This window comes from Diplotaxodon limnothrissa, linkage group LG14 (genome assembly GCF_057381915.1).
Source record: "Diplotaxodon limnothrissa isolate DT_005_m linkage group LG14, D_limnothrissa_male_GT1.1, whole genome shotgun sequence".
NCBI classification, from domain to species: domain Eukaryota; kingdom Metazoa; phylum Chordata; class Actinopteri; order Cichliformes; family Cichlidae; genus Diplotaxodon; species Diplotaxodon limnothrissa.
The window spans coordinates 9,233,732-9,255,361 of NC_140609.1; the positions used below are offsets into that span (position 1 = coordinate 9,233,732).

The 21,630-nt window shown below is 41.2% G+C and overlaps 1 protein-coding gene across 1 annotated transcript in view; it reads left to right on the forward strand.

The window, feature by feature from the left end:
- Positions 1-21,630, forward strand: part of pik3cb (phosphatidylinositol-4,5-bisphosphate 3-kinase, catalytic subunit beta) — a 49,337-nt gene that overhangs the window by 15,515 nt on the left and 12,192 nt on the right. The window contains exons 3-12 of the mRNA XM_085371606.1: positions 7,472-7,667; positions 11,129-11,357; positions 13,290-13,519; positions 15,947-16,126; positions 17,347-17,514; positions 19,944-20,033; positions 20,233-20,487; positions 20,569-20,665; positions 20,755-20,885; positions 21,223-21,270. Coding sequence (XP_085227732.1) covers positions 7,509-7,667; positions 11,129-11,357; positions 13,290-13,519; positions 15,947-16,126; positions 17,347-17,514; positions 19,944-20,033; positions 20,233-20,487; positions 20,569-20,665; positions 20,755-20,885; positions 21,223-21,270 — 1,587 coding nt within the window. The 5' untranslated portion in view covers positions 7,472-7,508. The remainder of the gene's footprint in view (positions 1-7,471; positions 7,668-11,128; positions 11,358-13,289; positions 13,520-15,946; positions 16,127-17,346; positions 17,515-19,943; positions 20,034-20,232; positions 20,488-20,568; positions 20,666-20,754; positions 20,886-21,222; positions 21,271-21,630) is intronic.

The following is a 21,630-nucleotide window of genomic DNA, read 5'->3' on the forward strand; positions in this document are numbered from 1 at the left end:
CAAAGCAATTTATTTACATATGCTGATGACCCCGGTGTGCGCGTGTGAAAGCTACTGAAGGTGTGAGAAAGCTGCCTGAGGCTGCACATCCCACACAGCAAAATATGGCTAGCACTGTGTGACGACGATGCCCCCCTTCAGCCTGTGTTTTTTACTGCTCAGTATGTGTTTGTTGGTCTGCGAGGCCAAGCTGGCAGGGCAAGGGCAACACAAGGGCAGTGTTTGTGCAGGGCACGGGACTGGCCTTGGTGGCACACACGTACACATACAAACATGCGCGCACACACTTGGCAAAAACAGAGGCTTATTGTGGACTTCAGGCCCAGTTTGGTCCACCCACTACAGTCACACATTGTGTCACATTTTGCATTTTATCTCTGCCTTTTATCTCTTTTTATCTCATTGTCTATCACGGATTGGTCTGTTTTTTGTTTTTGTCTCTTCCCCCCCCCCCCCCCCTTTTTTTTTTTTTTTTTTTTTTTTTGGAGTCTTTTAGTGAACTCATGAACTTAACATTCCCATTTATTTTCTACTGCACCTGTTTCCCTTTTTAATTCATCATCTTTTCTCCTCTCTTTTCCAGCCATCTCAGAACTGACTGCTTCTCAGACCCTCCTGAATAGTCTTTAACATTCCCTCTTTTTTGCTCTCAGCCCTGAAGTCTGACAGTATAGTCACAGAGATCTGTGCTGGCGCTGCTTGTATTTATATCTGTACGTAACTTGTGTCTGTCCTTATTTGTCTCGTGCCTGAGAAGTGAATCAGGCTCTGTGGGACATCACACTTGCACATCAGACGAGCTCACCCGCTATTCTGTCACCTGCCTCCTCACAGACACAGACTGTGATGAAGCTAAAAAGGTGAACACTTATTCAGCGTTTCAAAATCTTCACTATGCTGGTTTCATTTGTAGTAATTATTGCTTAATGCTTAATATTACTTAACACAGTCGGTATTTTGAAAGGATCAACAGCGTTACAGGACTAATTGTTGGATCTGCACCGCGTATTTGTTCCTTTATTCATTGCTCCCTCCACACTTTGTTGCTTCTGCTACTTTATCTTCTCGTGGAAAACATGCTCAGTGATTCACCACTGTCCCAATATGATGGCTTGCACCACTGAAGCATGATTATGTTAATAATTACAAGTATTTTCATTGTTCTCTGGCAGTTGGGCACCTACCAATATGTATACTGCTGAAAACCAACTGGTGGAATCGGGGTGGACATTTTGCTATGTGGACTCAAGAAACTAGGGTGTGTACCACAGACCATGTGATAATGAGACAACCACTCTCCCCCCGGCATAGTTACCCCATAGGCTTGTTGCATCTTTACATGTATGCGAGTTATAATATAGTTACATCTTGCATACATGAATATTCAAATGTACATCTTCTATTACACTCAGACATGCTGAACGTGACAAACCTAACCTAAGAGAACCAGCTGTACTTTCATTGAACATATTTGTTCTAGTTGGGATAAAATGTGTCCTCTTTTAAAAGGTACCAGTTGATGAAGGGGATGAGATTGGAAGGGTTTTGGCTAGATCATCTCTACAACCCATACTTCCACTCAAAATCGGGTTACTGATAAAGTCTCTGGTTAGAGCAAGCAAAACTGTGATGACTTTCACAGGTCTCATTAATAATGATGCACCAACCAAAGCAAGGATTAAAAACACTTATAAAGACCTGAGTGTTCATGAACTCAGAGATGACCTTCTCCTAAGGAATGGTCATCCTGCACAATCTAATCTAAAAGTCTTAATGGAAAGATGTAAGGGTACCACAAGAGTCTCAGAAAAAGTATTCAAGCATGTTTCTATGAGCGCACTTCCCAGACATTGTGTGGTGGACACATGGGATACAAAAATGCACTCTAAAAGAAATTCATCACTGCACACCAAAACCTTATAACTGTGAAACATGGTGGAGGGAGCATCATGCTTTGTGCCTGCTTTGCTACCTCAGGACCTAGAGCCTACCATGCAGTTACTTAAACAGTGATTTCAATATTGTTTGTAAACCTTGGAAATCCCTTCAAAGCCCTTAAGGCTTGAGCATTTTTTTTTTTTTTTTTTTTTTTTTTTTTTTTGGAGCTTGGTTAAGTCCATACATCAGAAGGCAAATCTTCATTCCGTTCTTTCTGCTATATTCTGAACATGGAGTTAAATTCCCTGGGGTCTTACTCATTCCCTTTGGGAGAGGAATATGAGGAGAATTATGCATTGATCTAAAAGCAATCTGTGGTGCACAGGAAAAGGATGTTTCCATTGCTCTGTCTGTCATGCTTCATTTCTCCTCCACTCAGCTAATGACCCGGTCTTCCTGATACACAAATAGAATGCAAGGAGAGCATATTAGACCTTTTGCTGTCATTCAAACTTGATACCATCTAAACGCAGTCTTGCACGGTCACAATTTATCTGGTGGAGTGGCACGTCATGATGTCACAGATGGATGTAGTTTGATGTGGTTGTGCACAGTTGTCACAAGAGATTTCTCAGACGTGGATATTAAAGAAGATGGAGCTTTGCGTGTTGTTTCGTGTCTTGTCTGTGATGTAACCGTGTCATAATGGCTTGGATATGATTAGTGTCAAGGTGGATGAATGGTGATGCAGCATCTGTCACATTGATTCCAGGTTTACTAGTAATTGTCTTTATTGTAATGCATCAGAAAGTTTGGCATAAAGTGGCTCAGTGAAGATGTAATAACCTGTTTATACAAGATGATGGTGTGATCGCGATGTGATGCTCATTTTCTGGCTTCTCTACTGTTTGGCTCTAATATTTATTCATATAGCCTTGAATAAGGCATTGCAAGTGATACCATGTTCAACAGCGATGTTTTGGCCTCATTGGTGGCCAAGATATCACTCTTGAACATAATGTGGAAGGATTTGCTTAATTTACTTTCTATGGAGCCGCATGTGGGCAGAGTGGACACTCTTGTCATGTGTTTGACAGATTTTCTATGCACAAGCAAGTATTATTGTGCATATTGTATAGTACATTGCATATACTAGGTATTGTATATTGGGTAGTCTACTACACAGCAAATGCCTATTTAAAAACTGGCTCTGTAGTGATTTTCAAACAACAACAAAAAACCTGTCCAGTCTGTGATTCAGCGTCCATCAGCTTTTATGAATGACTAGTTGGGACTTTTTTTTTTCCCTGGGTTTTTTTTTTTTGTCACTCACTTCCTGTCTGGTGTCATTATTTCCTCTTTAAGAAGTGGGTGTATACCATTGTGTCACAGGAGCCAGTGACACATGGCGCACTCTTGGCTGACCAGATGTGGTTTGTTCATGTCAACCCTAAAGATACGCTCACTTCATTCATGTTTTCTCCCGGATACAGTATGGATGTCGTCTTGTGACTGAGAATATTGTTTTGCTGGTGAGTTGGTTTCATTTCTGGTCCCTGCTCGTTTCCTATGTTGTGAAGATGATTTGGTTTTATATCATCAGATGAGTCATGTGGACAATGAACAAGAAGGTGTTCGGTACAAAAGAAAGGAAGTTGATTTTGTTAGAAATTGAATGCTTTAAAGATGAAGTGTTTATAAGTAAGTCTCATACTTGGCACGATACCTAAAAATATTACACCGCTGCATCGCTCGGCAGTCACTTCTGTGGAAATATGTCTGAAAAGTTGTGCACACAAACATGTCTAATCACCGACACAGTCACAGTGTGTCACAGTTGAAGTGACCGTTATGCCTGAATGTGTGTTTACCGTCTACAGCCACCACCTATGTCCACTCCTAATGACAGTAAGCAGTAGTACTACTTCTACTACTACTACTTCATGGGTGAATCACAGCCAGGGCTACACACCTCAGCTGATCATTTATCCACACAGCCGCCAGATAAACTCCTACTACAGATCTTAACAGCTTTTCAGTCAACCTACACACAGACTAGACTGTGTAGCTGATTCAAAGCAAGCGTTAAAGTTATGAAAAACAGTTGATTCATGCCTGCCTCTGTGGTAGCATACCAGTCTGTAATACCTGAGGTAGTCATTTCCTGTTGTTTTTTTTGGCTTTTTAAGTAAACATAACCCATTTATTAAAAAGGAATGCCTTTATCTCCCACTGCTGATTCAAATTTCAGGGTTTTTTTTTGCTATCTGTGATATGAATGTTTTGTCTATGGTTTGTGTGGAGGGAATAATCTTTGTTATATTCTACAACTTCTCACGCTGAGTTTCATTCTGTGCCATTGTGGTTTGTGGCTGAAACTGAAACAAGAAATGTGGTGCAGGTGCTAATATGCAAAGTAGTACCGGTATACCAAGAAGTACACTGCTGGCATCAGTGCTGAAGCTGTTTGCTTACTATAACTATATATAGACTCTCATTTAAATGGCACCAAATCACTTTTTCAATGTATCAATGTGCCCTTTAGTTTATAAAATATATGAAATCTATAGAAAATTGCCAAGCCTAAAGTGATGTTTAATAGTTGGGGTTTTTTGTTTTAGTTTTTAAAGAAGCTTGTTTTTAATCTTGTGCACAGTCATGCCCACATCCAGACAAATGTACGCACATGGACACACGCGTACACACTGCATGCCCAGAAGTGGAAAAGCTGACTCAGGCAGCGTCTGTCTTGCATATATTTGTCTGTATAGTCATTTACGGGAGGACAGTGGTTTGGAGTGGAGAGGTGAAGAGGTCCTAGATCCTCTTTGTGAATCTTTATTTTTAGCACAGTGTGAAGGAAAATGTGTCACAGGACCCTTAATCACCAGGCGTGACCTTTTACGCAGACACCATTTATTTAAGCCCTGCTCCCCTTTTCTTTTTTTTAATTACTTGTACACAGAGATGCACAGACACACTCACTCCATTGTAGAGAGCCTCACAGGCTTCTTACTGTTAAACAGAGAGAGCTTTAGAAAGGGAGTGCTGAGTAATACCAGTGTTACTGTTAAATGCATCTGGGCATGAAAGCCATCACAACATTCAGACTAGTTCAGAGGAAGCAAAGGTTCACTTTGTTTCTTCTGTGGTGTGAACTCGGTGATTACTTGGCTTGGTTGTGGTGTCTGCTAAATATCAAAAGTTGTTAGTCAGGGTTCTCCGTTACCTTTTTGTTAATTAAATAAAAAAATAAAATAAAATCGTAACAAAGGAATTACTTCTCTTCTTTTACTGGTCTCCTTTGATTTACCCACAAACCCTGTTCCCAGTGCATTGGCAGCTGTCTGATCAAAAGACTAAAGGATTCTGGGATGTGAATAGACTGTAGCTGTGTTCTTCCCAGGCAATTTCTTTTGTTTTCTTTTTTGTTTTGTTACATTTGTGAGAGGTTAATTCCAAAATAAAGAAATGTTAGACAAGAAATATCCATTTGTGCTTTGTTTTTTGAAAGTGTTGCCTAATAATCGTCCTCATATTGCACAGAAAACGAAGGACATCCAAGTAGGATCATATTTCTGCGCCTCCAACCATCAGGAGTCATCAGAGTTTGCCTGTGGAGTTTGGGAATGGAGGCTAACATCGTGATGCGTTGTTTACTTAGCCAACTTCAGGCCAACTGGATGTGCCCCTTCAGGCTTCTCTGTTTGTTGCCACATGAAACGCTCTTTCTTTAACTGAGCTTGCAAAGCCGCTTGTTCTTCTCTGATCCTCCCGCTGAAACCTGACCTAGCAGCAGACCTCTGGCTGACTGCCACCACATCCTCAATAACCCTGCTCACCTGTGTGTGTGGTATGTGAGAGCGAAAGCGGCTGAGTGTGTCTGCATCACAGCAGGATGAGACTGTATTCAAGCTGTCTGCTGTGAAAGTGTCATTTTTGAAGCATATAATTAGAGAGAGGGATGTTACATGCGTAGATGAGCTTGCACATGCACTCGTTCATCCATCCCTGATAACATGGTGCTGTGCTGTCAGTGTTTCAGACAGACATGGTGTCAAGTTACTCGTGTTTGTAACTGCGCACCTTTGTGGCATAACAAGTTTGCCATTGTCTGACCTGTGACTGTTAGTCTCAGTGGCTACTTGTGGTTTTCTGTTTGTCGTGTGAGAACACAGAGCAACACGAGCACACACTGTCTGCAGTATCTGGGTGTTTTGTTTTGTTTTCTTGGTCAAGGCAATAGTCTATAGTTCCAGAGCATACAGAAACACGCACGAGGCTGATTCCATTTGCATGGTTGATCATGTTAAATGGCTGGGATCGTGGCTCCAAATGCACCGCAGATATTGCACCACACTCAGACACGTGCTGAAATGGTTGCTCATATATGGCTTGCATGAGCACTTAACATAGAGGAGAAAGGCCATTAGAGGCAATCAGAGCTGTTGTTTTTAATGGGCTGATCGAGCTGGAATGGAGATGGCCCTGTGGCCTGGAGGAAGAGTTAATGTCCCGGGCCACTCGAGGACAACGTAATGAGAATGCAGGTGGAAGTGGTGCGATGTGCAGCTGTGGTTGAGGCAAAGGCCCAAATGGAAACCAGATTGTGGATTTTTTTTTTTTCTGTTTTTTTTTTTTTTTTTTTTTTTAAACACTAGAAGATGGAAACTCACTTATGCCATCTGTATGGAACTTTACGAGGTAAACTGGGTGGGTGCATGAGTTTGTCCGCCTGTCTTTGAATTGACTATATGCATAGTATGTGTCGATTACATGGCTTGGAGACTTTTGCATCTGCCAGTAATGAACTGTTACAAAAATAGCCTCACCATGCTCGCTTTCACTTTGGCACCAGCCTCTGAGTCTACCGACATATTCAGTAAATGTCTGTATACATGATTCATATTTGTGTGCATTCCTATGCATGCAGAACCCCGTTGCCAGTGTTTTCATTTTATGTGTGGTTTGTTCCGGAGGCACCAGATTGTCAGATGAGGGGAAGGCAGGCTGAACTTTTCTGTTTGCTTAGTGGGCATTCTTCTGCACTCTGGCCCTCCTCCAAATTAAAGCAGCGGCTTCCCACTGGACTCAGCACAGCGCTTCCGTCACAGGGACACAGTGACACTGAATCATCTGCGCCTGTCAACTTCTCGCTAATGAATGTATGAGCGTAAAAATGGCACTGTGTGTGTGTGTGTTGTTGTGTCTGGAACTCTGATTTAAAAAGTTGGTGTTGTTGTTTGGTGAGGCTGGATTGTGTTTGGAGTCTAAGAAGCAGTTTTGGGGTTTTTTTTGTACAAATGAAAGTTTAAACTTGTGACAACTGTTTGCTGGGTTGTTGAAATGCAGTACAAGTTTAATGCGTGTACATCTTTTATTCTTGAAAAGCTTTAAACATCTCCTTTTGACCATATTCAAATCTCTTACATCAGTTTGAAAATGCTGTCAGCTTGTCTCTTAAGTTAGTCGAGCTTATTCTGGGTTAGGTGGGGAATTACTCATTATTTGGCATCTGTTAGTTGTTTTTGTTTGCTTTTTACAGTAGAATAGCAACAATGAACTTAAGTGTACAATTTGTTTGTCTCTCCAGGTCCTTATGGTTGAGGTGGTGTTAACTTCCTCTTGCCATGCCTCCCGCCATGACAGACCTCCTGGACATATGGGCGGCACACTCACCTCTGGCCGGACACGCTCCGGACCAGATCACTGTGGACTTTTTGCTTCCCACTGGTATTTATATCCAGATGGACGTTCCACGCGAGGCTACAATTCAGCACATCAAACTGGTGAGTGTCACTGGGTTGGTGACTGCACAGGTTTCCTAAACAACAAGGTTATTTAAAGTTTTTGTTTTGACCAGTGTTAATATTACACCTCAACTATTTAAACCTCTTTCAGTATCCTGCTCTGTTTGCACACTATCTGTACTCTAATTTTAACTGTACTGTACTCTGCTTTGGTAATTATTGTCCATGATGTAAATATGTAAAAAGTGTTTCTGTTCTGTGTCCTGTTCTGTTTGTATATGGTTTTTGTTTTTGTTTTGCTGTGGATACAACCAAATTTCCCCTTGTGGGACAATTAAAGGATTATTCTAGTCTAAATACTTAATCAGTTCATATAAAATTCAACTGGGAACCTACTTTGAGGACTTCTTTTGCTTATTGTGTAGTTGTTCCTGCATGCCTGTAGGCTTGCTGTCACATTAAGGGAAAACAGAGGCTGCAGCCCAACATTCAGACAGCTGGTCAGTCAGTCAGACATTATCCAATGCCTGTTTTGACAGAGGTGATTGTTGTGGCTGGCAGAGTGTTTTTCTGTTTGCAAATGGCTTGTGATGTCAGCTTATAGGTGATGAGGCCATACAGTGGGGCAAAAAAGTATTTAGTCAGCCACCGATTGTGCAAGTTCCCCCACCTAAAATGATGACAGAGGTCAGTAATTTGCACCAGAGGTACACTTCAACTGTGAGAGACAGAATGTGAAAAAAAAATCCGTGAATTCACATGGTAGGATTTGTAAAGAATTTATTCGTAAATCAGGGTGGAAAATAAGTATTTGGTCAATAACAAAAATACAACTCAATACTTTGTAACATAACCTTTGTTGGCAATAACAGAGGTCAAACGTTTACTATAGGTCTTTACCAGGTTTGCACACACAGTAGCTGGTATTTTGGCCCATTCATCCATGCAGATTTTCTCGAGAGCAGTGATGTTTTGGGGCTGTCGCCGAGCAACACGGACTTTCAACTCCCGCCACAGATTTTCTATGGGGTTGAGGTCTGGAGACTGGCTAGGTCACTCCAGGACTTTCAAATGCTTCTTACGGAGCCACTCCTTTGTTGCCCGGGCGGTGTGTTTTGGATCATTGTCATGTTGGAAGACCCAGCCTCGTTTCATCTTCAAAGTTCTCACTGATGGAAGGAGGTTTTGGCTCAAAATCTCACGATACATGGCCCCATTCATTCTGTCCTTAACACGGATCAGTCGTCCTGTCCCCTTGGCAGAAAAACAGCCCCATAGCATGATGTTTCCACCCCCATGCTTCACAGTAGGTATGGTGTTCTTGGGATGCAACTCAGTATTCTTCTTCCTCCAAACACGACGAGTTGAGTTTATACCAAAAAGTTCTACTTTGGTTTCATCTGACCACATGACATTCTCCCAATCCTCTGCTGTATCATCCATGTGCTCTCTGGCAAACTTCAGACGGGCCTGGACATGCACTGGCTTCAGCAGCGGAACACGTCTGGCACTGCGGGATTTGATTCCCTGCCGTTGTAGTGTGTTACTGATGGTGACCTTTGTTACTTTGGTCCCAGCTCTCTGCAGGTCATTCACCAGGTCCCCCCGTGTGGTTCTGGGATCTTTGCTCACCGTTCTCATGATCATTTTGACCCCACGGGATGAGATCTTGCGTGGAGCCCCAGATCGAGGGAGATTATCAGTGGTCTTGTATGTCTTCCATTTTCTGATGATTGCTCCCACAGTTGATTTTTTTCACACCAAGCTGCTTGCCTATTGTAGATTCACTCTTCCCAGTCTGGTGCAGGTCTACAATACTTTTCCTGGTGTCCTTCGAAAGCTCTTTGGTCTTGGCCATGGCGGAGTTTGGAGTCTGACTGTTTGAGGCTGTGGACAGGTGTCTTTTATACAGATGATGAGTTCAAACAGGTGCCATTCATACAGGTAACGAGTGGGGGACAGAAAAGCTTCTTACAGAAGACGTTACAGGTCTGTGAGAGCCAGAGATTTTCCTTGTTTGAGGTGACCAAATACTTATTTTCCACCCTAATTTACGAATAAATTCTTTACAAATCCTACCATGTGAATTCATGGATTTTCTTTTCACATTCTGTCTCTCACAGTTGAAGTGTACCTCTGGTGCAAATTACTGACCTCTGTCATCATTTTAAGTGGGGGAACTTGCACAATCGGTGGCTGACTAAATACTTTTTTGCCCCACTGTATGTGAGTGGAGGTCAGAAGTCACAGACGTGATGAGGTTCACAACTCTAAGAAAATAACTTTGAGGCATTTGTTGTCAGCGTAGGTGTTTTGTGTGCGTGTGGCCCTCATTCACAGCACAATCAGATTCCTTCTGTAATGACTGACTGTATGAGAACACAGATGCTCAGTCCTAAGATGTACCAGCTTCTGCAAAGGTAGCATTTATTGCTCTCAGTACAGGGCTGTTTATTGGATTGCACAGAATTTTTATTTTTATAATTCTGGTGTAAAACAAACATGTGCTGCACTGAAACACAAAGTCATTATTTCCCCAAAAAGGGCACCATTTAAAGCCTGAGGAGGTGGGTTGTTGCTGTGTGTACAGAGTGTCTGCTATTCATTGACCGCAAGTCCTGATTTCTCTCTGAAATTCATGGGTCTTTGAAATAAATTTTTTTTTTTTTTTTCTTCCCCACTGAGGTCTGCGTCCTTGCACACTGGTATAAACCCATACACGGACGTGTTTGCATTTTAAAAAGTACATAAACCTGTGAATAAAACAGAAGCCGTGTTTGTGAAAGGCCAGAGGCTGTTAGTTTAGCTAAAGGGTAGAATATTCTTTAACTTTTTGCAGGCTTTCAGACCGTCTGTACAAAACTCTTTATTAGTGATCATATGGCCAGCAGTGGGCTTGTGAATGACTGCTTCTTTCATTCACAAGCCTCCATTCATGTTTCAGACTACAGCCGAGCTCCCCAAAATGTTTTACAGCGATTCTGGGAAATGAGTTATCATTTGAAACTCTTTGTTTTCCATTTGTCACATGTTGAGATCACTTGCTCACAAAAGCAGTTCAGAGAAAGTAACTGTGGGAAATGTTTTGAATGTTTGTGGAGAGGAGAGAGGAGGCTTGTTCTGTTTTGCCAGAATGCATCCCTTTTTCCTCACAAAAAGACTCGCTCTTTGACACCCATCCTGTGATCAGGCTGTGGGGGGCAAAGGGGCATGAAGTGTACCACCAGGGGCTGGCAGGCAGGGGAGTCGTACTCTGATTGCCTCACCCAGAAACTGTGTTGTAAAGATATGAGTCACGTCCATTTCTCATTCTTGAAAATGCTCTCAGCCTTGTTTTATGAAACTGTCAAATAAAATGTGATGTTTATTACAGTTGCTCATTTTATGTAAGATTTATTTAATATGGGCTAATGGCTACAATAAAACTCGCCGTGTGGGGTTTTTTGTGTGTGTGGGGCAAAAATACCTTAGTGGAACATATTTGTTCTTCTCCCTTCTAGCTCTTATGGAAGCAGGCTCAGAGCTTCCCACTGTTTCCTGCACTCGGCGAAATGGAGAGCCACATGTTCGAGTGTGTCAACCAGGCAGCCGTACACGAAGAGCTGGAGGACGAAACGCGTCGGTTGTGCGACGTTCGCCCCTTCCTGCCCGTTCTCAAGCTGGTGATGCGCAACTGTGGTCGAGCAGAGCGCCTGTTGGACTCCAAGATCGGCGTGCTCATCGGCAAGGGTAATGCAGCATCGCTTTTAAGACTCTACCTCGGTTTGAAGCAGTACATTATCACACAAGATCTCTCACATGCGTTCCTCCGCTCCGGATAGATTCCTTTATTCTCCGTGTTTGACATTTCCAATAAAGAAAAGCACTTAAGAGCTGGTAAATGGGACTGTAAATCTTTCCTACCTCACAACAAGCCGTTAGCACCTCCTCCAGTATGCTAAGCAGCTCTCCCACTCAGCACGCTCTCCCATGCATTCAGACCCAAGGCTCCTGTGCAGATGGCTTCTATCACTAACTGATAGAGAAGCGTGATGTTTGACTGGACGTGTTCCTGACATGCCTTCCATCACATGTCACTTTGCATTTTCTCTGAAGATTGGGCCTTTTCAAAGAACACAGGGGCTCTGTCACTACCGTATAACAGCCCAGTCCTCTGAGGTGATTAACTATTTGGAGGAAAAGCGGTGTTAAGTCTTGAAGCAAGGTGAAAACCTTGCGTCATGATCAACACTCAGTTTGTTTATCATACATGAAAGAAGGCACAGTAACGTTGAGTTTCGGGAGTGATTCCTGAAAGCAGGCGTAAACGCATTACAGCGGGCTGCAGGTAAAGTATAGTGGAAAGTCTTTTCAGAGATTTTAAAGGCAAAACGATGCCGTGACTACTGAAGAGAATAACAGAGAGGTTAATCAGTAATGAAAGGGAAGTAGTGTAGCCCCATTGGATTATTAAACAGACACACATTCAGCATTCTTCCAACCAAGAGATTACGAATTGGAAGTCCTTTGTTCTTCAAAGAAGAAGAGAAGAGGCTCTGAGTGTAATTGATCAAGACTCAGGTGATATTGATATTCCCCCCCCCCCCCCCCCCCCGACTCCACTTTGGTCTGACCTGATCTCTTAAAGGCTTTTGAAAGAGTAAAGCGGTGTTTCAAAGGGAACCTCACAGGCTTGTCTAGAAGGTCAACACACACGCGCACACACACGCGCGCGCACACACAGGCACACATACACGTGTCAACCATGTTTTCCCCCTCCAGTAATGCAGCCACACAAACTTGGTCTACACAGCTAATGTGCTTCAGAGCCTTCTTGAATGCTGAGGGTCATATGAATGTGAAATGCCTTTAAATGTCAACATGTTTTCATTACTCAAGAGTGAATGAAAAGTACCCTTTAAAAAAATTATAATAATAATAATCCAGTGATAAAAGCAGAAGGTGGACTGTGATCAGCCCAACAGCAACTTATACCTCTGTGTGTGAATATTAAGGGGCTCTACTGTAATCCAACATGGAGACAGTCATCATTTTATGCACATTCATTACTGCTGGTGTCTGGCACTGAACATCCCACAGGTGGTTGTGCATTTTCTATTAATTTTAAAGCCTCTGTGTTCAAGTGTGTTACTTTAGGAATATTCACCATCTTCCTACTCGTTTCTCTTATTTCAGAAGTTTCGTACTGACTTTAGTTAAAAATGCTAATTAATTTTGTTCCATACTAAGAATCCACATTGCCATTTTTAATAAAAACTCAACTTGACCATTATCAGTCTTTAAATTGAACCTGTTATGCTTTGTATGATGTAAAAGAGAGGGAATATCTTTACTGTGTTCCTCTCAAGCAGATGGCCCCCACAATGTGCTGTTCAAACCTTCTGTTTGTGAGTCAGAAGAAAGAAATAAACTGGCTTATAGGGAACAGCTGGAACAGCTTGTTTCAGTAGATGAACTGAAGGGCTGCAAAGTTGTTGATGAATTGGTTGAAGTCAGTTTGTTTTTTTGGGGGGGTTTTTACGCTGATTTCTTGTAACATTAAGAATCATCAATTTAGATTTGTAGACAAATTACTGATATCCAAGTGCCCCTCTTTCTTAAAGTGGTGGCACGGCTTTCTTTTGCAATGTTGTAACGGTGTCCTTTACTCGTGTTCTCTAGGTCTCCATGAACTTGATGCCTTAAATGACCAGGAGGTGAAGGATTTTCGGAGTAAGATGTTTCGGATCAGTGAAGAGAGGATGCAACAAATACAAATGATGGCATTCTCGGAGTGGGTGCAAGCCTGCTACTCCCCACAGCTGGAGCCTGCGGCAGTGACCGCGATCACAACCGGAGTCAACGATGCACCGGTGGACCTGAAAGTCATTATCCACTTTGACCAGTCCCAGGTGAGGGTCTGTAATGCAGAACAGTGCAGCGTAGCTTAATCAGTGGCAGTTTATGTAGGATAAATAAAAAGGATACACTGAACTATAGATGCAGGAGGTAGAGCAGGTCTGCTAATCAGAAGGTTGGTGGTTCGAGCCCTGGCTGCTCCAGTATGGATGCCAAAGTATCTTTAGGCAAGATACTGAACCTCAAGTTAGTCCTTTGGAGTGTGAATGTTACATAGAAAATTTGGGTATAAAAAGCATTTAAAAATGCCTGTAAAGTAGAACAGAAAACTAGTCTTTACTAGTTTAGTCTTTGTGTTTTTGTTTTGTTTTTTGTTTTTTTTTTTATTATCAAAGAAGGCTACATTTTCATTTCATTCAGATGCATAAACATGGGTTGGAATAAATGAGTCCTGCACAGCTTTATAGCCATTCTGTTTCAAAATGGGCCTAAACAGGATAATAGATGTTTTTACCTTCACTTCAAAATCATTCTGTAAAAAAGTGTTTTCTTTATTATAGTCCTGTAATTTCATAAATGCAAGGTTTGTGATGAAAAACTCAATCATGTAGTTCACAGGTTGCAGCTTTCTTTAGAATGCCTCATCCAGTCTGGTCTTTCTACCACAATCGCTGAACCTCTTACGGCTGTCCTCTTTTCAAAACATCAGCTTTAATCATTTTTACAGCATCAATAAAACCTGTTATACTTCCTCTCAACAGGCTCTGCACTAGCGTTGTAGGAATAAGTCAAAAAGAGAACTTATTTTGGATGATCTTAGACCTTTCCTGAGGGTTTTGACAGCTCTGACATTAATTCTTAATTTCTATTTTTAAAACAAGTTCATATAATGTATCCTCGTGTTGCTTCATTTTGTGCTTATATTGCACGATGCTGAGAAGGATCCTCAGTGAATTGTGGCTAATTTATATCTATTCTATCGTTTTTCTACTGCAATCAGCAAGAGTAGACAAAAAGACACTTGAGTAATATTTTTGGTGTTGAAAAGAGATAGCATGAGTGCTAACGAAGAAGCTGTCTTTGTTTTGTAATGAGCTTTACAATATACGTGTAAAGTTTTGTCTGTTCAACATCTCTGTATACATAATGAATTGAGAATAACCGTGTGACTTACTGCTCCACTACAGAAGACAAAACCACCTTGTTTTAGAAGCAAAAGTAACCATGTGACTCCACCAGCGCAGGCACATGTACTGTAGCTCAGCCTTTTTTTTTTCTTTTTTTTTTCTCCCCTGCTCTCAGTTGGCAGCTTCACAACAGTCACGTGATTGAGCCCAACTAGCAAGACATGTGACGACAATAAGTGGGTCAAAACCATCAGTGAAATTATGCCATTCTCTCAGATGCACGCACACATTAGCATGGCAGCTCAAGGGACCAAAATGCGGATTAAAATGAGCTCCCTTCTTTTCTCTGAACTCACTTGACTATGTCCCTCCATCTGTCTCGGCCTTTCTCTTTGCCTCTGTAATAGAAATAATATTATTTAATAATAAAACAGATGGTCACATCCCTCCAGACTCCTGTATATCAGCTTTGATCAACATCACAGGCACACACATGCACATAATACAAAGACTGACCATCTGTGCCACCGCACTCAGGTGAACATTGGCAGGAAGTCTTATTTTAAGAGATCAGACACAATAAGCTACATTATAGACAGGAAGTGCAGTGGTGTCGTTTATTGTTCAGAAATAACCAGGGTTTGGTGTGGACTTCCTCCTCCATGTTCACGTCAGTATCCAAATAAAGTCTCATTTTAGCGTTTAAAATATGGCTTTTATAGTTACCAGCGTGTAATTAGAAAAACTTTTAATATCTCTGCTGTGTGTAGATCCTCACTAATGCAGCTAAGGTCGCTTTTTTTTTAAATTACTAATGAAGGATGTTTTTATTAAATCACCAGGAAATTAAAAGCAATTCCATCTCTGGTATCGGGTCAGTGCTGTGCTATAAATGGCATGACGCAGTGAGCCTCACGGTCACACAGCAAACCTGGTAGATTCCCTGTGATAAGGCGATGGAGGCTAACACGTATTTGAACACACATCAGTGGAAATCCTGAATGAATTCAGCCATCAGTGTACCAAGTGATTGCATGTATATGAACTCACTCTGTGTATCAGTTACTTGTACACATGAAAATTGAGAGACTTTTGTTATGGTCTTATAGATCTTATATCATTACTTGTTTTACTGTGCTCTTCCTGTTTAAGATGAACAAGCAAATGCAGCTTCTAGGTGTGTGTGTGTGTGTGTGTGTGTGTGAGAAATGTTTGTATTTAAATCATAGAGGGTACCAAATATACACACAAACGATGATTTAAAAAAAACAAACAGCTATTTTATTCTCAGATGGTCCCAAATACATTTTGACCAGTAATAAACACTTGACTGTCTATTTTCCCTTCTTGCAGGACTCTGCCAGTCTGAAGGTGTCATTGTCTTGCACCCCCAATGAGCTGATGGAGCAGGCTTTGAAAAAGTGGCTGACCACCCACGGATCTGAGGACGCGGTATGGAGGGGTCAGTATATACTGAGGGTCAGCCAATGTCTGGAATTCCTTGGTGGAGACCATCCACTGATTCAATACAAGGTCAGTGGCTGCATATCAAAGCTGTGTTTAAGTGTCTGTGAGTGGCTGATGAACTTCAACATCAACTTACATGTCTCACTTTCAGGTTCATGCACAGATATAGCAGATACAGTCTTCTTAAAATGTTGTTGCTGCTGTATAGTAATACCAATAGGGAGACCACCGCAACTGAAGGTCAAAAAGGGTCTCGCAGTGTTATTACTGTGACAGCAACACACCAAAGCCTGTTTTCTGATTGCAAAGAAAGATGTTTACAAGTTCAAATAGTATGAGGTTGTACTCGAACCATCAGCATCAAATTGGTTTCTAAGAAATATTTTCAGTAAAGGTTTATTTGTGGGTTCTATTTCTTAAAAAAAATCAAAATAAAGTGTGTTTATGTACAACTCATTTCAGCTGTTTTGGAGACAATTTGGAGCACGATTACAGCTATTTGCTGAAACATATGCTCGCTAGTTACTCTTTATTCCCCTTAAGAATTATACGTTGTGTTTTGTGGGGTTTTTTGCACATTAATTTTTCAGAGTAATCAATTGCAAGCTTACGTTTTCTTGTTAGTTCATTCTGAATATGAAACAACTAAGCATGATAAAGTTTAAGTGATATTGAGCAGTATGATGGATGACTCAAAACTGCCAAAGTATTAGCTTGCAGGTAGCTGTTATAAGCTGAGAAAAAATATATACATGTGTATCTACATGTTATGCTTCGTAAGTTCTTGTTTTTCTGTTAAGTATATTGAAGTGGTTGCTTGGTCTGTGATTTTTTTTTTTTTTAATGTTTTTAATTTACGTCTGAAATTCCATTGGGAAACACTGCCAGGTAGAAATCATGAAATATTTCGTTTTATAGATTTCTTAGGTCTGTTTTTATTAGTCCAGCAGTGTAAACGCGTGTGTGTGTGTGTGTGTAAAGATGTAGTCACATTTTTATGCATCTGAATCTTGTTTGGATCCATGTGGGCAGGCTGCATGATGTGCTTTTTAAACATTAAAAATATAATCAAGATAATAATGAAATACCTGAAATTGTTTGTGCACAGTCTTCCATGTTACATTGAAGTCTGCTGACAAGTTGTGCAGAGATTAAATTTCACTTCTCATTTATTCGGTCTCTAGCTCATTAGCTTAAGTGACTTTAGCACTTTTTCTGCTCCAGAGACTGCTTTAACATGACATGGCTACAACCTCCTAAAATCTCCTGTCCTGTCTTGTGTGCAGTACATTCGCTCATGCCTGCAGGCCAAGGAGGCTCCCCACCTCACCCTGGTCCACACCAGCACTGTAAAGACTATGTTTGACAAGGAAATCTCAGCCATTGGCGCTGTGGTTAGCCGCAAGTCCTCCAACCCACCTTTACCGCTACCTCCCAAGAGAAGGCCTCCCACGGTTAGTCCAAATATTATGCATGACTCTGTGAACAATATAATTTTTATGAGTGTGTCTGCTAATCGACTGATGTTGTTTTCGAAGAAACTGTGCTTTGCTAACAGCTGTACATCATCTGATTTGATGGCGATTTGTTTGACGTGATCAGGCCTAAACAGGGGGTTGAAAATGTAAGAAAACGTTCTTATGTGCACTAGATTACAGTGACTTGATATCCACCAGCATTTGCTGCTCTCGCATCAATATAAGAAAAGTTGCACACTTTAGTTGATTCACCTGCACAGGTGTGGAGGTTTAGTAAGTAAACAAGTACTTTTGGCAGGTGTCTCTTTTATGAGGCAGTGTGTCAGCCTGTACTGCACTACCAGCATTTGCCACGCTGTCAGGAAATCATTGCCAGCGTCTTAGCACTGCTTGCAGGTGCACAGTGACATCACAGCTCAATGCGTGCATCCACATTTTAAATGTCAGGTTGAATTTCATTGGCCTTCATTAGCTAGTCTCCTAGGGGTTTTAATTGCCTGATACTGTTGAAGCCCCGGTGATGTGTGGTTTCAAAAGTTGATAAATATTTCAACCATGAGTCACCTGATAAAGGATTGAAACGTTAAATTTATTATGTAACGCTGCAGGAACAGCTACGGCTTCATAACCTTTCCTTATACTTTGCACCTGCTTGATTTAAGATCTCTGTTCCTCTGCAGTACTAACAGCCAGTCATTTCACTGCCCTTCCATTTCTCACTTTGACTGCATGTAGCATACACTCCCTGCACTGAAACTATCACAATCATTTTGTGTCATGATTTGTGTCCTATCATGAAGTGACATTTATTCCAAGAACACAATTCCCTGTGATATCTTGTACCTGTAATTAATTTCACTTGAATTAGTTTTAATTGCCTCAGCTCTAAAGTTGGTATATTTTTTTCCTTTTTGTAACGCCTCTTGCTCAACATTGGAAATGTCTGTTAATCAAAACAAACTTAGCGCTTTTTTTTTTTTTTTTTCTCTCAACATCACAAGAGAATTCCTACCTCAGTTATCACCCTCTCACTAAACAGCTGTAACACCTTGCTTGTTATCTGTGAAGCCTTGATTGTGATTATATGTATGTCACTTGGACCTGGGCTGATATGGAAAGTGTAATCAAGGTTTTCTATTTACTGATGGCGCAGTTTTTACCTGGCAGGGTTTTAACTACAGTTAAGAAGCATTATGATTTTTCAGTAGTTGTTGTGGTTCTCAATGAAAATGTGTACTAACAGTATTGTGAAGATTAGGGTTTTTTTTTTTTTTGTTGTTGTTTTTTTTTGGGGGGGGGGGGGGGTTACCTGCCATCAAAAATGCACTAAATGCTGCTCTGTTTAAGGGCTAATAGTAGAGCACAGAGTATGAAACTAGATCTGAAGCACAGTGTATGATGCAACCACGCATCTCCAAACTTTGTCATATAAGTGGCTAAATCACACTGTTCATCACAGGTAAAGGAAACTCATGGATGTAACTCTTTCCACCGTATTAAATGCAGACAGATATAGATATAGATATATGTTCTTTGTCCACTGAGTTAAGATATAAATCATTTTGAGTGCATGGCACGTGTAAATAAATGTGTTCATGGTCTATGACGATTACATCTCCTATCACTTCCTCTTGTTGTTGTTCTAATTAGTCTAAAAAAAGCTTACATTTTAAAGTGTTTTTCTTTTGTTTTGTGGACTTTTGCATATTTTCTGTGCTTTTTCTTTATTATATCGGTCTTGTCAGTGTTCTTTAAAGTACCATAGAAAAGAATGGTGCAATAGAGGAAGCAGACAGAAACGGACACTGGGCAGACTTTAATAAGGTTGCTGTAGAATTGCGGCTATTTGAGACAGGAAGTGAGATTTTATTTTCTTGCAAGGAAGTGGTTATTGGATGCTCTGCTGTTGGAAAGCTGACTGATAATTAGAAAAGAAAACAGAAGTACGGAGTGTTTTTTTTTTTTTTTGTTTTTTTTTTGTTTTGTTTTTTTGTGATTATGCTTTACTTGACATGGAGCTGTTTCTGCCTGCAACAGTAGAATCAAACAAACATACTTCCATCTTTTCTGATAAGGGATCACGTTGACATTACATCAGTCTAATCACATAGGAGCAAAGAGACGGGCAGGAAGTGTGCTGTGTTGTTCATAGTTTGTAGGTGTCATGTGACTGTTTGTTCTGCTGACTTGCTGACCCTCACAAATCCACTTGGCTTGACATCAGACTGACCTGCCTGACCTTTCCTGTTGTTTGTGCCTGTGTCTGGAACTGTTGCTGTTTTTGTTTTTTTTATTTAGTTTTTAAGCATTTGAGTGTGTATATCTTCACAGTACATTATGCCAGTCCCTCAGTTTTGTTTTGTTTTTTTTGGGTTTTTTTCCCTCCTCTCACTCTTCCTCTGCAGCAAGTACAGACGTGTGTGTGGGACGTGCCTAAGCCCTTTAGGATAGTTCTTGTGAAAGGCAGCAAGGTGAACGCAGAGGAAACTGCCAAGGTAAACTCTTCTTGTTTGCATCTATTAAAAAGTCATGTGTGTACCTATTAGTTTGTCACTGCACAAACCCTGCAAACCTGTGCCATCTGTCTTTCCAGTTTCACACAAACTAGCAAAGATATTTTGTCTAAGTTTGCATCTATGGCCATTGGCAGGTTGGCTTGTAATTGTAAAATTCAACCCTTCCTGCCGTACACAGGTCCAGGTTAGGGCGGGGCTCTTTCACGGTACAGAGCTTCTCTGCAAGCCGGCAGTTAGCAACGAGAGTAGCGGGCGCTCAGAGCACACGTGGAAAGACAACACAGTGGAGTTTGAAATCTCCGTTTGTGACCTGCCCCGCATGACCCGCCTTTGTTTTGCTATCTATGCCGTGATGGACAAGGTTAAGAAGCAAAAGTCCACCAAAAATCCACACATCAACAAGTATCAGACCATCCGCAAGGCGGGGAAAGTGGTGAGTGGGACGCACATTATCAGACAAGTGCCTTTTTTCCAAACTATCTTATATTGACTAACATTTAATTGTATGATCCAGCACTACCCCATAGCTTGGGTAAACACCATGGTGTTTGACTATAAAGGGCAGCTGAAGACTGGAGACATCATCCTGCACTGCTGGTCATCATTTCCTGGTATAGACATACACAAAGTCACGGTATAATTTAATAATTAATAAAGGGCAAATTCATATCAGCTATGCATGTGTGTCTCTCCTGCCCAGATGAACTTGAAGAGATGCTGAACCCCATAGGAACCATTCAGACCAACCCATACACTGAGAACGCTACAGCACTGCACATCCACTTCCCAGAGTACTCTTCACACCCCATCGTCTTCCCTCCTTTTGACAAGGTCACACAGCAGTCAATCGTCATATTCAGTCAAATTAATAAGATGATACCCATTTGCCCTTTTAAAACATACCAATTAGATTAGATTTGTGATGTATGGATAAACACTATTCATCTGCGAATGAAAAACTGAGTATGGGCTTTTTTTGATAGCATGAGTTCAGCTGAAATTGTCAGCAGAGTGGCTTAGTGCTCTTCAAAATAGTACCTAGTGATTATGATGAAGTGGTAGCTGTTAGCATGAGAGGATCAGGACGTGCTCGGCCTGTTTAATGCACTCTGATGCATCAGTGTGCGTTCACTCATGCATTTTTTTTTTTCATTTGAATTTTTTGCAGATACTGGAAAAAGCTGCAGAGATGGTCAGCGCTGACTGTGTGTCCATTGTGAGTTCATATACAAAAAAGGAGTTGACTGTGTGCGAATGTGTTTAGATGATTGAATTCATTCAGAATACATAAAAGTGCAGCGAAGCTGAAAGCACAGTAGTGATTGCTACATGATGGCTTACACGAAATGTGAGAAATGATGCAGCATGCCCATCTCTCTCCTCACACACTCTTAGAGTCACACAGTACAAATATAACCTCAACAGGCACCCGTTTGCTAGTTTCCTTGGAAACCCATTGTTATTACTTTGGCAGGGTGTAGCTGCAAAAATATTCAAATCCTCTTCAAAAGTACAAAACTACGCACGCTAATCAGATTACATGTACGTTTTCCTCTTACCACCCCTCAACTGAAAA